This window comes from Pelodiscus sinensis, chromosome 8 (assembly GCF_049634645.1).
Source record: "Pelodiscus sinensis isolate JC-2024 chromosome 8, ASM4963464v1, whole genome shotgun sequence".
Classification (NCBI taxonomy): Eukaryota; Metazoa; Chordata; order Testudines; family Trionychidae; genus Pelodiscus; species Pelodiscus sinensis.
This window is the reverse complement of record NC_134718.1, coordinates 49,225,429-49,242,028: the sequence shown is the minus strand read 5'-3', so window position 1 is coordinate 49,242,028 and position 16,600 is coordinate 49,225,429. Positions and strand designations below refer to the sequence as shown.

Here is a 16,600-nt window from a genome sequence, read left to right as displayed (position 1 = left end):
GGCACCCCCTGGGTCCTAAAGGTGCCGGATTATCGGAAGTTTACTGTATTACAATTTTATCTAATTTCATTAACAATATAAACTTCAGACTGGCATTTATGACTCTCTGGATGTATACGTACAAAGAATTAAAGTATGAATAAAATGTAATGCATGTATGGTGTTTTTTCAGAAATTCAAGCTTAATCTTTTGTTAGGAAAGTAAAGCTGTATTGGTACTTTATCCCTAAGCATAACATTTCCATTCTGCTACTTTAACTCTTAAAAATGAAACACAACCAATCAATCTTCCTAGTCTGCATGTAATTGCCTACAGCTAATATAAAGCTTTTTCTGAGCCTTGTTCAGTAGAAATAAGTTAATATATTGGCAACAGAATAACCATCAGCAATCACCCTTTAGCTGTTTACTAATGAACTCCCAGATGAATGAGAAATTTCAGAATTCATGTTTTTACTTCAGGCTGTACATGAACTTAACACTTAGATGTCATACATATACATATCAGTATCTCATCTCAACAAATTGCAGATTATGCAGACTGCAGAAAACTGTAGTGCAAATCCATATTTAAAATGAATAGGTGATCTTACAAGTTCAAATCAAACAATACTTACATGGCAGTTTGTGATTATTTTTATTAATTCCCTTTGTTCCATTTATTAAAGAAATGAAAGTCTAAATAGTGAAAATGTTTAAAATCTACTTTATAGATTTGATAATTTAGAATGATGGTGTTATGACAATTTTTAAAAAAATGATATTTAGGTTGTTTCCCTTTTTAGTGTTAAGAATGGTTTATTATGCATAAAGAATGTTTGGCAAACAATATTTTAAAGTTAATGTGTGTGAAAACATTCATTATTGTTTTCATGATTAAATTATGAAAAGAAACTTTTATAAAACAGACTACATAATACATTTATAAAATACAGGTTTTTACACCCTTAAGTTGAGTACTTAATGTGTTAATGAGAAAGTATCAGTGAGCAAGTACATGACTTCATCATACCTAATAAAGTGTCAAAAGTATAATAAAATATAAATACTTAGACTCAAGTTGTGATGTGGTAGGCAAAACAGTGGCAGCTGAAACAGAGCCCAAAAACCCACCGTTTTAAAACTTACTGCCATCCAATAAGCTTGAATAATAATCCCCATGCTTTTTAGTTAGTCATTTTCAATGAGTATGTTGGGGGAGACTGGCAGTAGCTAGAGGCAGAAAACAAGAAGAGCTGCAGAAACACAAGGTATGGAGGAGGGGAAAGAAAAGACGGAGCAGAAGATGTGGAGCAGGCCAAAGAGTTTCTTTTAGTTTGGTTGCAGAAGGATGGAGTAGGGCTAGACAAATCAGACTAGGGAAATAGATTTCTTTGAGATGTTCTACCAAAATATAGTGTGCTACCGTTACTGAATGCAGCTGTTTATGCAGGCATACTTAAAAATACAAACCTGTCTAAATACTTAGTGAGGTTTAGTAATTGCAGTAATAGAAAGAAATACTAGACCCTTATAAGGAGCGGTTATTGTTTGGAAGATCTGCACTACATTTTTTAACCAGATACATTTTCATATAGCCATAAGAGCATTTTATTGAAAAATATATATAATTTAAACTAATCACCTCCTAATTGATATCCTCTTTTTATCCAGGTTTCAGCAGACAAATGGTGGAGATTCTTAACAAACATAACATTCTGTTTAGCAGTTTTGATATTTTTTCTGATGAAGAAGTACGTCAAGGACTGAAAACCTATTCTAATTGGCCTACTTATCCACAATTATATGTAGCTGGAGAGCTTATAGGTGGACTGGATATAGTTAAGGTTAGAAATTAAGAAATCTTGTTATTTTCCATGTTTTTAAAAGCATGTGTATATAACTGTTTCTTTCTAATTTTGAACATCTGTCTTTTCAGGAACTGGAGTCTTCTGGAGAACTGGACACAATTTGTCCCAAGACACAGAAATTGGAAGACAGGTCTGATGTCTTAGATTATTATTATTTTTTTTTTAGCAATGCATTATACAGGTTGAATGTCTCTAGTTTGGCACCCTTGGGACCTGACCATTGCCGAACCAGAGAATTTGCTGAACCACGGAGATCAGTGTTGTGTAGCAGCATTATGATCACTTCCACTGTTAGGGGCTCTTACATGGGCCACACCCATAGTAAATGGATCTCTGGCTAACTAAAATCATGCCATACCATGAATGTTGCCAAACCAGAAAATGCTAGACTAGAGCGTTCCAACCTGTAGTTTAGAGGCAGCATCCATATCTGATTAACAGAAATACATGAACACTTAAAGTAAATTATTATAATGCAGCAGTCTTTTATTTGAAGTAATTGAATATTTTGCTAAAATTCGACACTCTCCACATGGGACTTAACAAAGACCCCAGCTATCTTACACATTACAAAGATAGCTTCCCCAATTATCACCTCTAATACTATTAACTCACAGACATTTCCCCTTCCCCACCTCTAATATCATTAACTCACTGGCATTCAACTTCCTTCCCCCCCCCCCCACATCCCCCTTCTGTTCTGTAATGTGATTTGTCCTTTTCATGTGTGTTCATTTTTTTTAAATTGTATCCTTTGGTATATATGGTTGTGACTATTTTCTTCCATTATTTGACCTGAGGAAGTGGGTCTGGCCCACGAAAGCTCATCATCTAATAAACCATCTTGTTAGTCTTTAAAGTGCTACATAGTCCTGAATATTTTAGTTACTTCTTCAGTTGTAGATGACATCGGTGATAGTGTGTGTATATATAAGTAAATGTTGGCGTATGCTGTTTTGATAGGTTTACTCAGACAACAAATTTTATTACATTTAAAGCAGTGCGCACAGATTTCTTCCCATCTCCTTTCTTGAATAATAATTAGTTGTTAAAAAGGAAACTTAGATAAATCCTTAAATTAGAAAATGCAGTAGTTCTATGAGTAACTTGAAAAAACAAATTGGGTATAGATTTTACTATGATGTCAATACATAGAATCATAGAATAATAGGACTGGAAGGGACCTCAAGAGGTCATCGAGTCCAGCCCCCCGCCCTCAAGGCAGGACCAAGCTCCACCTACACCATCCCTGACAGATGTCTATCTAACCTGTTCTTAAATATCTCCAGAGAGGGAGATTCCACCACCTCCCTTGGCAATTTATTCCAATATTTGACCACCCTGACAGTTAGGAATTTTTTCCTAATGTCCAATCTAAACCTCCCCTGCTGCACTTTAAGCCCATTACTCCTTGTCCTGTCCTCAGAAACCAAGAGGAACAAATTTTCTCCTTCCTCCTTGTGACACCCTTTTAGATATTTGAAAACCGCTATCATGTCCCCCCTTAATCTTCTTTTTTCCAAACTAAACAAGCCCAGTTCATGAAGCCTGGCTTCATAGGTCATGTTCTCTAGACCTTTAATCATTCTTGTCGCTCTTCTCTGTACCCTTTCCAATTTCTCCACATCTTTCTTGAAATGTGGCGCCCAGAACTGGACACAGTACTCCAGCTGAGGCCTAACTAGTGCAGAGTAGAGCGGCAGAATGACTTCACGAGTTTTGCTTACAACACACCTGTTGATACAACCTAGAATCATATTTGCTTTTTTGGCAACAGCATCACACTGTTGACTCATATTCAACTTGTGGTCCACTATGACCCCTAGATCCCTTTCTGCCATGCTCCTTCCTAGACAGTCGCTTCCCATCTTGTATGTATGGAACTGATTGTTCCTTCCTAAGTGGAGCACTTTGCATTTCTCTTTATTAAACCTCATCCTGTTTACCTCTGACCATTTCTCTAACTTGCTAAGGTCATTTTGAATTATGTCCCTATCCTCCAAAGAAGTCGCAACCCCATCCAGTTTGGTATCATCCGCAAACTTAATAAGCGTACTCTCTATCCCAATATCTACATCATTGATGAAGATATTGAACAGTACGGGTCCCAAAACAGACCCTTGAGGAACTCCACTTGTTATCCCTTTCCAGCAGGATTTAGATACAGAATAATTATTTAGGCTCGTTACCAATGTTCCGTTCCAACTGCTTTCTCTTTTGTTGCCATTATGTGCTTTTAGTGATGAAATGTATGTTTTTAATCTCCCAAGGCAGGCCTAATATCTAGAAGCCAGTCTGGCCTATGGAATCTTCCTATTTGAGCATATGTTCTGTTTAAATTTGTCTGTTCCATTGAGCCAAACCTGGTTAACTAAACATTTCATAAGCTCTAATATGTGAAGCATCTTCCTGTTTTATAGCAGGAACTACATAGTAGTGGGAATTTTTCTTGTCTTGTATGGGTCACACCTTTAAGATGATAAAGAGGCAGCTGAATTAACAAGTTACACTGATTCTCTGGGGGGTATATATTGACACACAGACATCTACTCATAGTTTGAGGCTGGTGATGCTGGATATCTATAAAGCTCTGTAAGTGTCTGATCCCAGCTCCCAAAGAAGCATTGATAAAGTTGAGAAATAACATGCAAACTTCAGTAGAACCTCAGAGAGATACACATTTCGGGGATGGAGTTTGTAACTCTGAAAAGTTAATGCTAAACAAAACTTCATGGTTCTTTCAAAAGTTTACAACTGAACATTGACTTAATACAGCTTTGAAACTTTGCAGCAGAAAAATACTATTAATTTAAATGAGCAGAAACAAATCTTATCAAATCTTTTTTAAACTTTCCCTTTTTAAAAGTAATTTTATTTAACACAGTACTGATCTGTATTAGGGATATTAAATTGATTAATCAGCTAATGGAATAGTCGATGGAATTTATATATCCCCCCGGGTGTGTAACACGATCTGACCAAGAGGACAAGGATGCAGTTGAAGAGGACGCCGTGGGACCCACTCCTGTCTCTGGAAGTACTCCCTTAGCAACCAACCTCTTAACCCTTGTGCTTCGTCTCTCAGCGCCGATCCTGGGCCCTCATCCTGCCCCGCCTGGTCAGTCATTAACTTCCACACTCAACTTATCCACCCTTTACTCGCTCAGGGGGGTACACTACCCCCCCTCCAGGCGGGAGCACCACCAGGGACCAGGATACGGCAATAAGGGAAGCCAAGGGACACGGAAATCAGGGAGCCGAAGGGCTACTATACATAAGTCTACACATTCTCCATATAGAAACCAGAAACAGATCGTGGATAGCACCCGGGGCATAGAATTGATTAGTATGAGTGTGTCAGTACCCCCCCAATCACTAGACTCCCCGCCCCTACTAACCTCCCTATCCTATCCCCCTAGGCCCTTCCTCAGTCCAACTTTTGTCCCGTGCATATGGATGAGTGCCTGCGAGTGTGAATGTGTAGGTATAAGTATGTATGTATGGATGAATTGTATCTCCCCTCCCTCTCCCCAAATCATAGACCTCTAGAACCTCCACTCAACTCCAAGACGCAAACTAGGCACGCTTGCCCTCCCATAACGGGCGACCCACTTAATTGGTCCCCGACCAACGGTCCCCACATTCACTCCCATGCACACTGACTCCGCAAACGCCCCCACAACCCAATTAATGGTGCGATGCTCACCTTGCCAAATCTAAATTCAGCCCACTTAAACTACCGGTCCAACCACAGAATGAGCGCCGTCACCAAACCCCCCATCCGCTAACCAGATAACCACCCCACTGGCCGTCTACATCCGGGGCCCCACACCCCGCTTTTCCATTCACTACGGGCTTATAACTAGCCACACTCCAAACCCCCCCGCTACACGCCGCCTCCTCCCCCGGGAACAACCTATTCTACGAGCTCCTCAACCAAAGGCCTAGGTCATTACTCCAAAGGAGGAAGGCACCCCGCTAGTGGGCCCCCCCGGGGGGCCCAAACGCCCCATCATGGGCCGTAAACCCAGGCCCCCAAGGCCTAGATCCCCCCTACCGCCATTACTCAAACCGGCTACCGGATGTATCCACTCTCTCAGTCATACTTGTTACAAAATACTGTCTCCTATAATTTATGTATTGTTTGTCTCTAAAAATTCTCTAATAAACGTCAATCTGTTATCCTCCAGATCTGATTACAGGATCAGGGCTGTATTTTGTACTACTGTATGTGTATGTCTCAAGTGGAATTACTTGGACATATTGATAGGAATATATGCAGTAACATAAACTTCAGGAGACTACAGAAAATATAAAAATATGTAAAGTGTAATAAACAGTGAAATCTTTCAGTGATGCCAAGACAAATCTTTGTTTATGGGCTCGTAAGTATCTGCATAGGGAAAACAGACCTTTAATTTTCATTTAAAATAAACAAACAAACCCAAAACTCAAATACCTTTTTATATTTTGAGAGTGGAGGGCTCAACTGCTTTGTTGAGATATGAACCATTAGCTCCAAGGAGCTAATGCAACACTGACTGGTTCTGTTGGGTGATGAGTTATATCTTCTGAGTCACTGTTTTAAATTGAATTATTTCTACAAGCGGTTCATTGCTGGTTTTCCTCCTCCATGCCAACTTGCAAGCTCAGAAATTAATTCTAGTTTTTACTATCCAGTTCATGTTTTGTTTTCTGCTGTGCTTAGTCTTCAAAGCAAAAACAGTCTCTTTTCTCCATTGGGCCTACAGGTCCTCTCGTCCCGGGTTCTCTGACCTAGCAACATCCATAGTGTGGCAGGACCACAGATGTTGCTAAACCAGAGAGCCCCAGCCACAGAGGTTGAGAGTGGCTGGGAGCGGAGCTGGTCTGGTCTGTGGCAGCTTGCAGGGACAGTGACCTGGGGGTAGAGAGCCCCAGGAACAGCTGCCGTCCCGCATGGGGCAAGGAGTCCCAGGAGCAAAGCCCTGCGAGTGGGCTAGGGGCAGCAGGGCCGAGCAGGTGAGCTGGAGGGGGGTCAGGCCTCCGAGTTCTCCTGGGGCAGCAGCCAGGAAGGGAGCCCAGACATCTGACTTGCAGTGGTCTGGCAAATTCCCTTGTTACGGACCACTCTGACCTCGAGGACTAGGGGAGGTTCAACCTGAATTATGTCACTTCTTCCATCCTGAATAGGATGCTTCTACCGGATCTAAATGTTTTTATGAAGTCACTTAAGATTGATTCTGGTGTATGCCTCTCTAAAAAAGCAACAAGAGCTATAAGACAGAGATTTGAAATCTTCATTCATTTTGATACTTTAACACTGGCAAATGGCAATTGTCCATTCATTCTGTAGGACAGTTATAGAACTCCTTGTTCATAGAGCTATGCTGGGAGTTCTAGATCTGCTTCAGTCTGTGTCTAATTACGTTGTGGCACTCATCTTGAAACAGTTAGGCTTGTTTCCCAGCTTAATTTTCAGCTTTCCATTGCAGTATTCCAGTTTCCCAGTTTTTCTCTTGAAAATCAAAGTGCATTTTTACAGAACCATAATTAAACTTATGAATCTTTGGCCATTTGGCTTCTGTGTTCAGCCTAGAAGTTCATTTAACAAGAGAATAACAGCAACCTATCTGTTTGACCATGCTATCTTTCTCTTTGATAATTCTGTCTAAGGAAATTCTACCCTTCAGAGGATCAGAAAGTGGCTGCTGTTTGCCTATGGTTCCTAGACTCTGCTCAGTCAAGCAAAGAATTAAGTCTAATGGGAAATTTAAAAAAATCAAATAAAATGGAGCATATTTTCTACAACCTGGCAGCATTTCTGGAAATTCATAAAACTTGGTGCCCTATTTTATCAAATATTGTGGGACTTCAATGTTCTGTATATGACCCCTCGAAATTCCTGATGGAGAGTTTGGGGATAGAGATTGTTATGAACCTGTAAAAAATGTTATGGTACAGTAAATTTTTGTCAAGCAAGCAACCAAAAATATTAAAATACCATCTCAACTGTAATGGGTTTGACTATTGGATGTTAGTCATAACTTTTCAGAGTATATTAGCAAAGACTTTATCTAATGATGTATAAGAAGAGGTTGAGCCACTAATAAGTAGGTTCCACATTTGGAATGTTGTATATAGATTACATATTTGTAAGTGTGCAGTGTTGTTTTGCCTGGGGACCAACACTGCTATTAGAGAGACAAGTTGGGTGTGGTGATATCTTTTATTGGGCCAACTTCTGTTGGTGAGAGAAACAGGCTTTCAAGGCCACACACAGCTCTTTTTCTGGCCTTTTAAGGAGAGAGCATGTATTGTGTAAATTCATACATTTGTCTCATCAACAGAGGTTGGTCTAATAAAAGATATTACCTCAACCACTTTGTTTCTCTGATATCTGTGATTCAATTCATCTGTCTTGGTATTGTATTAAAAATATTTCCAATTAAATGTGGAATTTTTCCCTTAAGTTTTATGCATCTAGGTATTTGCAATTTAATCTGGGGAAAATAAATTTAAATAATTGCTTTAAAAGTAATATGGTTTACAATGGCTTATGGAGATAACGAAATAAAAAAAATCTCAGTTTAATTATTAACCTATACTTTGGATCTACTTCTTCAGTAACTATCTTACAAGAAAGATAGGAAGATAATTCATACGTGTAACAGAATAATTTAAAGCAGTGCTGAGAATTGAATTTATTTATATTTATTTCTTTCTCCCATTTTAGACTTAAGATTCTGACAAACAAAGCTTCTGTGATGCTGTTTATGAAAGGAAACAAGCAGGTAAAGATCTCCAAAATGGTGTCATTGTAATTTCTTTTGATGCTCTCGCATGCGGTGAGTGGACTTTTTTCTTTTTGGCTACTAAAATGGTGGTGGTGGTGGTGGTGGTATTAGAAATAGGGGCGTTAATGGTTGGTACCAATTACCAAGTTAGTCCAGAAAGCTGCTGCCTATCTTGCATAATGGACAGTCCTGAGTAAAATGGAAAATTCACAAAGAATAGTAAGCTTCTCTTTTCTTTTTTTTTTAAACATCTGTGTGAGTTTTTTGTTGTTGTTGTTGTTTTTTTTTTTTTTTTTTAAATGTGTAGATCCAAAAGGAGTATACCTCTTGGGCTACTACTTAGCTTTGGCTTTCTTTGAATACTCTATAGACATAACCTGCATTCTAGCTGTAGCCAATTTTCAAGACCAGAATGGATGAATGTGGAAAATGGCTTCACTAAGGAAAACTGTCCTAGCACCAGCTCTCATTAAACAGAGGAAATGAGGGAACTGATTCTCAGTATTTTCATTGACATTACAAGTGCTTGCAAGTGAGACACAAACTGCACTGCAAAGTTAAATCTAACCCCCTCTCTCCCCCCAGTAGACATTAAAAGATGATTGCGGAAGGAGGGCAGCACAGAGACTGTACATCAATAAGGGTTATTTCTTAAAAATAAAATAATTAATTGAATGGATTGTGATATCTGGAAGGTTTAATTTTCTTGGCTTTAAGAATTTAAAATTTCACAAAACTACAAATATAGTGTTGTAATCTAAGTCTTTCTATCCTTTTAGATGGCAAAATGTGGATTCAGCAAGCAAATTATAGAAATCCTAAACAGCACTGGGTATGTAGGTATTTAAAACCCAACAGTTTTAATGAATAAAGTCCAGTGTTTATAGTAAACTGTCAAGGTGGAAAAGCACCAGATAGCAATAATAAATTGCATCATTCTAATAGGAGAACAGCTTTTACTCTGACCTAAAAATGTATTTATAAGGAGGCATCTCATTATTGTCCTCAAAATAAAGATGTTAGTGGAAAGAGAAATGGCAAAAGGGAGATGCCTGGCATGGTGACTAAGTTCACAGTACATTTAGTATAAGAGTAACATCTGACAGTACAGTTTGGACCTCCCTGGTCTGGCACCCTTGGGACCTGAGTTGTCCTGAACCAGGGATTTTGCTGGACCAGAGGAGGTCAGTGCTCCCCTGCTTGCTGCGCCACTCCTGGGCTCTGGCACAGGCTCTCCTCTGCTGCCAGAGGGTCTCTCAGGATTCTCAGCGAGGACCACTTGGCTGCTGCCACAGTGTTCCCCGGCTTCCCTAGCAGGGGCCACCCGGCCGCCCTGCCCTGCTGCTGGGGCCTCCCTGCTGCTGCTGGGAATTGGTGCTGCCCGCCTCTGCCAGCCCCGCTTCGGCTGGGGGGCTCCCTAGAAGAGTCTGCCCAGTCATCCCAGCCCAGCTGCCACTGGGGGGGTTCTTGGCCGAGGCTACCTGGCCACCCCATTGCAACTGGGGATTCCCTGGCTGAGGCTATGACTCCTGGTCACGTGGCCCAGCTGATGCTGAGGATTCCCCAGGCAGGGCAGGAGCTCCCAGCTGCTGCCTGGCTCCACTAACATCAGGGGTTCCCCAGCTGGGGATTGGTCTCCCCAGCCACTTTGCTCCACTAACGCTGTGGGTTCTTTGGCCAGGGCGGGGAGGGCTCCCCCAATGCCACTTGTTTCAGCCAGAGCTCCACAGCCTCTGCATTGCTCTTGCCTCCAGGGCTCTTTGGTCCAGTAACATCCATGGCTCTGCTGTACCATGGATGTCACCAGGCCAGAGTCCCAGATCTGGGGGAGAACCTGTAGTGATTGCTAAATAGTGAGAGGCAATTTAAGCACAACTCAAAGTTTTGTTGAACAAGTTCACATTATAGTCATATTAGTGAATTATACCTCCTTATTATTGCTGGACATGTAACTCTTCTTGTGTGTGTGAAGCATCACATAATGCAATAATTGCTAGTTAATTCAATCTATAATTGCTGGCTATTTAGCTCAATAATCGCTGTTGAGGGAGATGGAAAAGCAACTAGCACTTGATTGTAATAAAAATGGAACTTCTATCCCAACTTAATTTTTTTGACTTCTAAATGAAATGCAATATGCTATGTTACAGTACTTGTTGATTAAATAATGAAAAGTAACTACTCATTTTGGTAGTAGGTAGGCTAACTACCAACAAGCACTGTGAATGCTGTTTTCATCCCTTCTTGTTGTACTCTGTTGACAACAAAAATCCTTTCACTCTGACTAGAAACTCCTTTTAGAATTCCCTTTTGTCCACAATACACATGGCTGCTTCAAATTCTGAGTGCTTGCACTCTCATGAAAGTTATCTCTATAATTTATTTGCCAGGTATGTCACAATTTTGGGTTAACTTGTTCATTGATCAGTAAATATAATCTTGAGCATTAAAGAAGTTGTACTGTGTTAAACTTGCCATTAGTTTTTGAAAAATAATTAACAGCTGTATTTAATGTCTAATTACCAGACATTATTTGTTTTCCATTTAAGTAGGTGACTTTCTTCAGCCTCTTGCTTACAGACTATAATTAAAGATCTTATGCAAACATCCTATATTATGGATGGTGGTTAGCTAGTGTAAAAACAAATACCTTTGTTATGTTTTATGGTGGTTATGCTGCAACAAACTCATTTTGATCTTTCTTTATAGTGTTGATTATGAGACATTTGACATATTAGAGGATGAAGAGGTAAGTCGGAGACTTGTCCTCTCCACCCCACATCACTGTTATGTCTACTACACTACTAAAGCTGCTGTGAAGAACGTTAAAGTTAAGATTATTTTCCTTAGGTGCGGCAAGGATTAAAAACGTATTCAAACTGGCCAACTTACCCTCAGTTGTATGTTAAAGGTGAACTTGTTGGAGGGTTGGATATTGTCAAGGTAAGGCAGGGGAGGGATTCCTGTTTAAAATGGAAATTGACTTTTCTAATGTGAGCTTTTAAAATATTTTCTAACTGTCCTACACACGAGCTCTTATGTAATGGCCTTAAATTTTGACATGGAATGACTTGGTTGGTTTTACTGTGACTGTCATTACAACATATGGTTGAAAGGAGCTTTTAAATCTCCAGCATGTTCATATGCTCTGATATAGCAATGAAATGGATTTTCTTGACAGCAGTCAGCTGCCTTTACTGTAAAGACCATTTTTACCCCGTGGGTGCATTTTTACAGGTTTCATTTGCTTTTTAGTTTTACTTTTGACATTGCTCTTCTCAAATAAGGTGGTGAGACATTTTTCCTAGCAAACTGGCTTGTTTGTGAAAAAAATGTAAGGTTTATTGTAGTCTTTTTGAACAGACCCTGAAGCAACAAAAATAGATCTGCATTTGTTACTGTGGTTTTTGATTTTTGTAACAGAGCAGGCATAGTCTTCTAAACCCCTAATACTCCTGAGTTTATTCTTGTCTCAATGTTTTATAGCCAATTCCACACACATTGTAACTCTTGGGAAAATATAATCAATACATTTCATTTAGCTCTAAAAATAAGCTGAAGTTACTTAAATACAATTAGATGATTTCAAAAAACATCTACATAATTTATTTACTAGGTATGTCACAATTTTGACTTAACTGGTTCATTGATCAATAAATATAATTTTGAACTGTAAAGAAGTTGTAATATGTTATACTTACCATTAGTTTGAAAAATAAATAGCTGTATTGGACTATGTTACTGAGAGCACACGTTAGTAATGCAGCCTGCTGACACATGGATGATATAGTAATTTAAAGATATGTTCTAAAATGATTATGAATGTGTAAGAATGTTTTGCTTATAGATAGTCTCTGTATACATTTAAGAAAAACAGAACATTTCACATTAACGGAATCAGACTGAATGATTTATAATTGAACTAAATTTAACCAACCAGATAGGGCCTACATGTAGTTCTAAATTATAATTTATATCAATCTCACTGTCTCTCACTTTAACAAATTCTAAAGATCATGGTTCTTTTTTTAAACTGTATATAGCATGTTGGGTGTCTTGTGTTCTGTAAAACTTTGTTTAAATTCAGAATTAAAAAATTAATTACTTGTGGTAGAGAGGGACCTCTAGTGGGTTATCTAGTCCATCTCCTCCTGAATAGTGGACAGTTTGTTTATTTTTGTCTGATAATCATCCCTGTTGAATTGATGTCAGAGGTAATTGCAAAATATACACGTCCCGAGTTACTATTTTATTATTTCTTTACAGGAATTAAAGGAAAATGGAGAATTGTTACCTATTCTGAAGGGAGAAAACTAATGCAAATAGCCTCAAATGCTAGTGACGGGAACTGAAATACTTAAAGAAATAATTCATTTATTGATTACATTGGAACAATCAGCCTTGGATTAATGGAGTGGAAGTAATTAAAAGCTTCTAACTTGCTCTGTATACTTCATAAAGTCATGTTAGATCTATATGTTAAAGTAATTTTTCACCAAAAATACAATACTGCATCAACATCTTCAATTAAAATGGAATGTTAAACATTTTGTTTTCATTGAACTCTTTGTAAATATATATTCCTTTTACAGAGATGCCTACCTGACATATTTTAGTCCTTTACAGTAATTAGTTTGTGGGCATATAACATTCACTAGAATGTACTCTGAGACAGGCAGTGTATCTATTTTCATGCATCTAATTACTTTTTTAAATGTCTAGTGAGCAAGAAAAAACTACTGAAACTTTTATCCAGAGTACTACTATTAAGACGTTATTAATGAGCTTCAACCAATGTTCACTCTAGTCTTTTCCATCCATGTGCAGAATAAACATTTATGTGCACCAAGGCATATGCCAGTGTGCATCCCCAGTAGAAATAAAAAAAAAAAAACTAGCTGTGGATGCTTTGCTAATCAGCTAGGTGGCATTTTTCTCTCGAGCGGCCACACAAGCAGACACCTTACAGGGAACACTGGCTTCAACTGTACATTTATCTCCATCATCTAAGGAATTCTAATAATTGTTTGCTAACCTCAGGTGTTTTTCAGCCTGTTTAATCTTGGTTTTGTTTTGTTTGGTGGTGTGTTGTGTTGGTGTTTTTTTGCTGCTTTAAACATTTAAATTATGATGGAGATTTAAGCCACTAAAGTTGATGTTAAGGCAATTCTGGTGTACCCTCACTGTTGCTGCTGTTAGAAATAAAATAGCTATTTCCTTCCTATATTTCTCAACAGTTCATATTGTTCTTCTCCCTTAAGTCCTTTCTGTACTTAGAGGACTCTTTTTTTTATTATTATTATTTTCTTGTTTTTAATTCTCCTTTGGAGACCTTCTTTAAAGACTTTCTGTATTTATTCATAATCGAATGGACAGGGGAAAAAGTCCAGGAAACTCACCTGAATATGTCCAGCATAGTTTTACCCCTAAACCTGCAGTTCTGCATGTAATGCTCACAAATGGAAAATGAAATCCTCTGTCCACTGAAAAAAATACAGCAAAAGCAGTGTAAGAATCCTTATATCTGTCTCATCAATGTTCCTCCATGCTGACCTGGAAGGGCCCCTTCCTCAAGAGGAAAAGTGTTCAGTATTCAGATCAGTTCAGTATTCAATATCCAAATCAACTTTGATGAAACTTAACAAGGTTGTCCATTGTTTCAGTGTGAATATTGTGTTGGCTTCTAGGAATTGAAGTGATCCCACCAATTTATTTCACTTAGGCCACTGAATGGCAATCAAATGGTATCTGGTAGCAAGTTTCAATCACTATAAAGCTTGACTGGATTCAGTTTGACAACCTAAACTATGGGGCACATTTTGAGTCTAAACCACTTGGTAGCATTTATGGGTTTACTTTTTTATTGAAGCATCTAAGTAGTATTTGTTTACATTATTAAATCCCTAAAAATGATTTGCTATTTAATTTTATACAGACATAAAGAGTATGGGAATTATTTTGGCAATTTTAAAATAAGCGTATTTTTATGATTGAAAAAAATCAGTTTTAATCATAACAGGAAATCTATGTCCCTGTCCTGAAAACATGCTTTAATTAATCTCTTAGGTATTTCTTGCTAGCAATCATTGCCTTCCTCATTAAAGAAAATTATACCAAAAATGTACTACCCCTGTGGTCAAATTAGGTTTTAGAAGCTTTAAATAAACCAAGATTAAATAGAAAATTCAATGTATTCTGCAGTACTTAAAAAATTAGTGTTTCTTTCAAAATTCAATACAGCAGAATATAACTAAAATGCGTACCTTATCTGCATGAAGTATTGGAGATCTTTCCCCACTTGTCTGCAAAGACTTAACAGATGCAATGAATTTCATATTAAGATTTCAGCATTTTGTAAAATGTTATTTTTACTAGTATACAGTGAATTATTATGGAACTAAAACTCAGTGGTAGTTGACATAATACATAGATAAAACACACTTGGATTCATTCTCCTTCCTTATTGATCACTTAATTGCTAATTATCTGAGGGGTAGCCGTGTTAGTCTGAATCCGCAAAAGCGACGAGGAGTCCTGTGGCACCTTATAGACTAACTGAAGTGTAGGAGCATAAGCTTTCGTGGGCAAAGACCCACTTCGTCAGATGCATGCATCTGACGAAGTGGGTCTTTGCCCACGAAAGCTTATGCTCCTACACTTCAGTTAGTCTATAAGGTGCCACAGGACTCCTCGTTGTTAATTGCTAATGAATACAGTTCAGTGGGTCTCCCAAACACTAATGCAAATTTTAACGAATCATTACTGTTTCTTATATTTATTGCTTGGATATAAAATGATTTTCATTGAATGTTGGTTAATTCCAAAAAGCAAGCTTTGCAGATAAAATAGATTTTGAAGAGTAACCATATAAAAAATAGTACTAGGAGTAACTCTTATGTATGTTTTTCTTCTAACCACACAATCCGTATATGGTTCAATCCAAATCCTCTTGAAGGCAATGAAATCAGGCCCTCTAGGACTATATGGCTATGGTCTGATCTTATTTATAATGGAAGCATTGAAAAGTGTTGACTGTCTTTGTGGTGGTTCCCACAGTGGGGATTTTATAATTCAGAGGATGAGGCATGGGAGGGAGAAATGAAGGTCCTCAGGTGTTCCCATAGATTGACACAGTATTTTGAATATCTAAAATGAAAGCATATTGATATAAATTATAAGTATTTTTGCCTCTAAGATGTTGATACAATTTTGAGGGAATCTAACATACAGGGAAGGTAGAAGGATTTTTTTCAATGGAGATATATAATTTTAAATATAGTTAACAAGCCGACTCATTCTTGTGCCCCTTATGGTCTTTGTTCCCTCTGATTTTTCCATCCATGTATGGAGTAAATTGTATGTGTACTGAGGTATTTGTAAATATGCACCACCGATAGAAACACATGCTGCTGACAGTGGGAGCTCTGCTAATCAGCTGGGCAGTATTTGAATCTCTGCTGGGTGCTGCCCAAGCACTCAGCTTATACGAAACACTGCTCATGGCATGTTAGTATATTCATGGAGTTTAAGGATTTGAACTGAATTCTGGTAGTGCTTGTTGCCTTCTTTGAACTGTACTTCAATATAGTGTTTTGGAAGAGCAAAATTAACAGTACTCACCTTATCTGAAGAATCACCATGCTTGAGCCGTCATGGAGTTTGGTGTGTTCTACAGTGTCAGTGGCATGGGAGGATGTAGAACAGGGTGGGGAATAATTTTTGACTGGGGCCACTTCAGTAATTTTTAAAGTGGCCCCGGGCTTCCCCAGAAGGGACGGGGCCTCAGTACACTTCTGTACTTCCCCCTCTCACAGACCCTGAGTGGTCTGTGGGTGGGAGAGTGCGTGAAGTATTTACCCCTGCCTCCCACACGGAGAGAACGACTGGCTGTTCTAAACAGCTGGCCATTTCCTCTAGGTGCCCATGTCCCTGGCAGTGGGAGGAGACTTCGCATGCTCCCCTCCTGCCCCCAGG

General features: G+C 38.6%; 1 protein-coding gene across 2 annotated transcripts in view; it reads left to right on the top strand.

The window, feature by feature from the left end:
* The window catches only part of GLRX3 (glutaredoxin 3), a 39,867-nt gene extending 26,694 nt beyond the window's left edge, over positions 1–13,173 (top strand). For both annotated transcript variants that reach the window (XM_075935241.1, XM_075935242.1), the window contains exons 5-11: positions 1,654–1,826; positions 1,919–1,980; positions 8,566–8,623; positions 9,406–9,458; positions 11,336–11,375; positions 11,477–11,569; positions 12,893–13,173. In XM_075935241.1, the coding sequence (XP_075791356.1) occupies positions 1,654–1,826; positions 1,919–1,980; positions 8,566–8,623; positions 9,406–9,458; positions 11,336–11,375; positions 11,477–11,569; positions 12,893–12,943 (530 nt within the window). In that variant the 3' untranslated portion in view covers positions 12,944–13,173. The remainder of the gene's footprint in view (positions 1–1,653; positions 1,827–1,918; positions 1,981–8,565; positions 8,624–9,405; positions 9,459–11,335; positions 11,376–11,476; positions 11,570–12,892) is intronic.
* The last annotated feature ends 3,427 nt before the right edge of the window (positions 13,174–16,600 follow it).